Source organism: Myotis nattereri, assembly GCF_964212035.1.
Source record: "Myotis nattereri genome assembly, chromosome: 1".
NCBI lineage: Eukaryota > Metazoa > Chordata > Mammalia > Chiroptera > Vespertilionidae > Myotis > Myotis nattereri.
This window is the reverse complement of record NC_138075.1, coordinates 220,425,544-220,431,543: the sequence shown is the minus strand read 5'-3', so window position 1 is coordinate 220,431,543 and position 6,000 is coordinate 220,425,544. Positions and strand designations below refer to the sequence as shown.

Below are 6,000 nucleotides of genomic sequence, written 5' to 3'. Positions count from 1 at the left end.
ACATCTTTTGCAACAATGCAAGATCATAGTATGAAAGCAGTTAAATCAACAAAATTATTCTGTAAGTTTCATGAATTTGATACTAATACTGTTATTTACCTTTGTTTTAACTCATATTTACCTTTTTTAGTAATTCTCTTCTCTTTTCCTTTCCCCCTTATATCCCAATTTCACAAACTCTTTTTTCCAAAGAAAATGCAAATAGAGAAAATGTCTTGCTCTGTATTTTTTTAAATCTGTATAGGTTTTTAAGTGTCTAAATTGTTTTCTAAATTACTTCAGTAACTGTTTTTGTTCTTGTTTTTTTTCAACGTAATAGGAGATGTGAATGTTGACTCTAGTGGATTCCACTTCTGGTTAATCCAGGTCAGGATTTATGGAGACCTCATGTGGTGACAAGAGGCACCACAAAGGGCTTCCTTCAGGAGGGGGGAACAGAGTCAAAGAGAAACTCAGAACTCATTTGGGAGCAACAGAGAATTAAGACCTAGAACTTAATGGTAGTGAAGCAAGGTAAGGCCTCGAAAAACACATTGAAATAATACTGAAGAAGCAATATAAACTATTTGTAAAAATGAGAAAACCGGTCACTCATGTATGAATTTCCCTTTATTACCTGAAAAGTTGATAACACAGAAATTAATGTGCCAGGTCTCTTATGGATTAGTTGCAATCTTCCTCTTTTTTTCTTAATAAAATCCATTGGACGTACCTTCTTATTTAAATTTGCATCAGGTTAAACTATATGTTTCTGTAGGCCTGTTGCTCTGAATGCTACTTTCAGCTCTTTTCTCCATTGTACACAGAATGGAAAGTGAGCCAGAGAAAGAATCGAACTTGAACTTATGTCTATGACTTGCCTTGTGTAACGATCACATAGCATTATTTGTGAACTAGAGGCCCGGTGCACGATATTTGTGCACTAGTAGGGGGGTGGGGGCTCAGCCCGGCCTGTGCCCTCTTGCAGTCTGGGAGCCCTCTTGGGATGTCTGACACGGGGAGCGGGCTAAGCTCTACAGTCAGACTACCTTAGTGCTGCTGTGGAGGCAGCAGAGGCTCCTGCCACCACGGGTGCACTCGGCAGCCATGAGCCCGGCTCTGGGCTTCTGGCTGAGCAGCGCTCGCCCTGCGGGAGCTCACTGACCACCAGGGGGCAGCTCTGCATTGAGTATCTGCCCCCTGGTGGTCAGTGCATGTCATAGTGGCTGGTCTTTCCACAGTGTGGTTGATTTGCATATTAGCCTTTTCTTATGTAGGATATTGGAATACAGGATATTTTTTTTTTTTTTTGCAAATAAAATATAGAGAAATGATTCTATGTGGTGGGTAAAACTGAACATAAATCATCCTGTTGCTAAGAAGGTATAAAAATTGTGAAATTAATGAATTTAGTGTGGTAGTAAACATATTTCAACCATATGATTCACTGGTATAGACTAAAGAAAATTCACTGGGAATAGAAGGGGGTAGAGAGGGATAGGAAAATTCTTCATCAATGATAGGTACTTGTTCTTTATCTCATGTTCCTTTAAAGAAAATGTGAATATAGCTTCCACCTTCTCCTTCTTAAGAACTTTAAGCTAAAATCTAGAAGGACAAATGAGAGTTAATAAATGTCTAGGATTCTTTAAAAGAATCAAGCAATGTAAATCTATGAGTATCCTAAGAGTACCTTGTCTTTGGAAATGTCCTCAAAATGCCCTTAAAAGTTTTTAAGGGCAGGCAAAATGACAAAGGTAGAGGTAGCTATTATGAAAAGACATTTTACATAGACACAGACTATATAGTGCAGTGAAGGCCTGAGGAAGGGCCTGGAGTGGGGTAGAGGGGGACCAAGGGGGGAAGACATTTTGAAAAACTTAAGTAGGAAAAATGTTAATGGGGATAATAGAGAAACTTCAGATTGAGTACATTATTGTGTTAAAGAAATCAGTCCGTTTCAGAGTTCCTACTCTGTGTCCAGCCTATTGTTAAATGTTGGACATAAAAAGGGGAATTGGACAGATCCTATTTCTTTCAAATGGGTGACAGATAATTATACAAATAATTATCACACTGTGAAATTGGCATTAGGCTGGGGGCTTGCACAAATTCCCCTGACAGCCCTGATGGAAATGGGGCAAGGGAGGGTTAGGTGAGGCATTTAAATTCATGCAAAGTTATTGATGGATTTATATGTCAACAAACCAATAGCGACACTGGTTTAGTTGGGGGGGGGGGGGCGGTGAGGGTGGAGCTGGAGGGTGGCAGCAGTTGCCAGACACACATCACATTAGAAAGACAAAAAGAAACCAGGAAATTCTCTTCCAAGACATAGTGGGGGAAAATATTCGTAACTTCCTTCCAATACAAGGTGCTTGCTAGGAATTTATTTTTCCCCTCCTCATTAAAATCACACACATACTCAAGCCCTTAGAGTTTTGTGAGCATATTACATATTCAAGACATCAACTGAGCATGGTATTGTCAAGCGTGTGATGATAAGGAAAGGGTTAAACGGAAGGGGGTGTTCCAGACACGGGAAGGCTGGATAGAAGGTGGAAAACCACCGTTTTCCCACTTGCAAAAACTCTGAACTTTGAAGCTCCCCAAAATACACGTGTGCGTGTCTGTGAGCGCAGGCAGATCTATTTCGGTAGGATTTAAAAACATTTTTTTTAAAAACCATCCTCTCTCTGTCTTGCTGCGCTGCAAACCCCGAGCAGCCCCCTTAGGATCGCGTGGCAAAGGCTGCAGCAGAAGCACCAACTGGCAGCGCTGTTTACGCCGCGTTCCAAGCCGCCCTCTCCCCAGGCCCCCACTGGGAGCCACCATCTCCGAGGCCGGGTCACCCCTGGGGACCTGGAACTGGGGGCGGGGGCCCGGGAGCCCGGTTCCTCCCCGGAAAACTTTGCTGCGCGTGGGAGCGAGGGCGCGAGTCGTGGTGCATGGGAACGCGCCGCCAACCGCCTCCTCGCCGGGTGCTGGGCTGTGGCCCTACCTCTCCGGGCGAGGTGTGGGCTCCCTGCGAGCAGCCAGTGGGCGGGGCCGGCGGCGCGGGGCGGGGCCGAGGCTGGGGGCTGGCCGGGTATATAAGGCCGGTGGCGCCGGTTTAACTTGGGACTTGGGGTTATTTATTTGGCCAGCGCACCAGCCGCACAGGCTGGTGGTGGAGGTGGTGGCGGCAGCGCCGCAGAGGCTGCCACAGAAGGTGATTAAAAAAAAAAAAAAAAAAAGGCAGCAGCGAGTGATGGGAGCATCGTGGCTCCCGGGCGCCGGCTGGAGCTGCGGAGTTTTCGGGGCGCGGCGGGAGCGCTGAGAGGAAGGGGAGCGTCCGGTCCGGGACCCGGCAGCCGCTCCGGAGGCGCTGGCCCGGCGGTTGTTCGGCGGGGCTCGGCGCCAGGCAGCCCAAGCGAACAACTCCAGGCACCGCCGCCGGCCACCTTCCCGCAGTCGCGGGAGCCCGGGCTGCCGCGTCCATCCTATTGTTTAGACACTTGCCGGGAGCTCCGGAGTCCGCGGAGCCACCCAGCCCTCGCTCCGGGTCGCCGCCGGCCCTCGCCCCCGCTTCCCAGCCCGGAGAAGGGCGAGCCGAAGCCGCCGGGAGAGGAGAAGGGGCCGGGAGGAGACGGGCTGCTCCGGACGGGACTGCGGCCACCGCGTCAGGTGCAGCGCCGGGAGCTGGGCGTCGCGACGGCGGCAGGAGGACTCCCCGCGTGGCCGTGGACGGGCTGCTGAGCCTGGGAAAAGTTCCTCACTTGGAGGAGGAGGACCCACTTGTGGGCGGCCGTCGAGGGGCGGAGCGGGGCGCTGCGCCCGCCCGGGAGCCCGCTCTGGTTTCTTCCACCTTTGCCATCAGGTGTCTGCCGCGGAGCTGCGCCGTCTCCGCGAGACCGGAGGGGCCGGCACCGGCGCGCACGCGGACTGCCATTCCGCTGCCCCCTGGGCGCCCACCGGCCAACTGCCACCACGCCATCCCCCCTCCCCCGGACACTCCCGCAGGACCCAGGACGCGGACACCTCCACCTTGGCCTTTCCATTCCTTCAGGCTGGCCTGCCGGCGGTCCTCCTAGGAGCTCTCGTCCTCAACTTGGCCTCTTGGATTTCCTCCGCCAGGGTCGTGACTAGTGGATATTACCGCCGGCTGCTGCGGCCCCAGTGCCCTTTTGTCTTTTCTGTTTGACCTCCGGGCAGGCCCGAGTGCCAAGCATCGCCTAGGACGCCCGGCGGGAGGCGGGATTGCGGAGGCAGCCTTCCGCGAAGTGCATGTGTTTTTCCAAACCGCCCTGAACGTGGGCTGTCGGGAGACAGCGAGGACTAGCCCCTGCCGCCGAGGAGCCGCGGGTCAGGGGAAGCCCTGCGAGGGAGCCGCGCTGGTCTCCGGGAGCAGCTCCCCGCGCCCCCTGGCTGTGCGCCCGCCTGTGCGCCCCAGCGCGCCATGCCCAGTGGCCCTGCACGCACGGTTCCTGGCCCACGGGGCCCCTGCGCCTTCTAGCTCCAGAGAGCCCGCTTTCATCAAGGACAGCGTTCCTATTGAGCCTCCCTCTTCTGCCTCTGAGCCTCCCTGCCGGAATCGGACTCGCAGAGGAGGTGGTGGAACCCGAGCAGGCCCATTCCCCGAGCCACGGGCTCTTGCATCTTCGTGGCTATTGAGAGCCCAGGTCTTTCCCACCAAGTTGGTCTTGGCGACTCGTGATCTCCTCCTTGCGTCTCCCGGGTCTTCGAACAGCCTTAGCCAGACCGACTCATCTTCAGGACCTAAAGTTCTGCAAGGAGCGCCCGCCCCGCTGGAGTAGGGTGGAGGGGAGGTGGGAGGCGGGTACCTGTGCCAAGCTCTTCTACCTTGAATATTAGAACTGTCACGTCCGCCTTATTTCCTGCACATTGACCCGGGCACTCTGGGTTGCTAGCCCTGCACCAGACCCCGGGCCTCAGCCCCAGAGCGTTTGGCGCCCAGCAGCGTGCGGTAGAGGAACCACCGGCACTGGCGAGCGAGGAGGCGGCGGCGGGGGAAGATGCGCGGCGGTGGCTGGCAGACGCTGTCCCTGGCTCTGGGCTTGGTGCTGGCGATCCTGAAGGAGGTGGCGTCTCAAGCGTGTCCGGCGCAGTGCTCCTGCTCGGGCAGCACGGTGGACTGCCACGGACTGGCGCTGCGCAGCGTGCCCAGGAACATCCCCCGTAACACCGAGAGGCTGTGAGTATGGGCTCTTCTCCGCCTCCGCCTCCGCGCCCCCCCCCCCCCTCCCCGGCCCATCAGGGTCCTGTTCCTCAAGCATGGAGACTGGAAGGACTTAGCGGCACCGGTCCCTGTGCCTGGGGCAGCCCCCACTAGCTCTTCTGCACGCGCATCCTGAGGTTGGAGGCTTTGGGGGGGGGGGGGGCGCGAAGGACAGGAGGGCGCTGCCCAAGGAGGGGCGGGACTGTTGGCAGCTGCAATGGGTCCCTTCTCCCCGCTCTTGTCCTGACGCACGTAGACCTGTGCGGTCCAGTTCTCTGACCTGGGGCGGCAAGGAACTTGATGGAGGACAAGTGATCGCGGGTGCTCGGGGCAAGGAAGACAGGACTTTGCTCCCCAGACTCAGTCAACAGAGTCACCTTGCGTTGCCAAGACTCGCGGGGCAGTTTCCAGGCCGAGTCCCCACTCTGGTCGCCGCGGGGTGGCGCAGGGACTGGCGGGGGGGACTCAAAAGAAGAAGCCTCCACTCCTTGGCTTTGTGTAGCCCCCCTGGGTCCGCAGGGAGGGGAGAAGGGATCCCGAGGCGTCTGGATCCACCCAAGAGTCACGGAGGGAAGGATGCCCCGGGAAGCTGTGGCCACGCGTGACTCCCTGTCCTGTTTCCCGCCCCCCGCCCCCCCCCCCCCTTTCTCTTGGGAAAAGCAGGCTGTGGCGGGCCCTAGGGACCTGTCCCAGAGGCGACTGCAGAAGCGGTCCACTTCCCAACCTCTCTAACCAGACCCAGCCCCGTTCAGGTCTCACTGTTCAGGGACTTTGCAGCCCTTGGCTGCCCCCTCCAGCCCTTT

The 6,000-nt window shown here is 55.5% G+C and overlaps 1 protein-coding gene across 3 annotated transcripts in view; it reads left to right on the top strand.

Annotated features, from left to right (window-relative positions):
* The first annotated feature begins 3,098 nt into the window (after positions 1–3,098).
* SLIT2 (slit guidance ligand 2) overlaps positions 3,099–6,000 on the top strand; it is a 358,036-nt gene continuing 355,134 nt past the window's right edge. For all 3 annotated transcript variants that reach the window (XM_081083273.1, XM_081083272.1, XM_081083271.1), the window contains exon 1: positions 3,099–5,173. In XM_081083273.1, the coding sequence (XP_080939399.1) occupies positions 4,995–5,173 (179 nt within the window). In that variant the 5' untranslated portion in view covers positions 3,099–4,994. The remainder of the gene's footprint in view (positions 5,174–6,000) is intronic.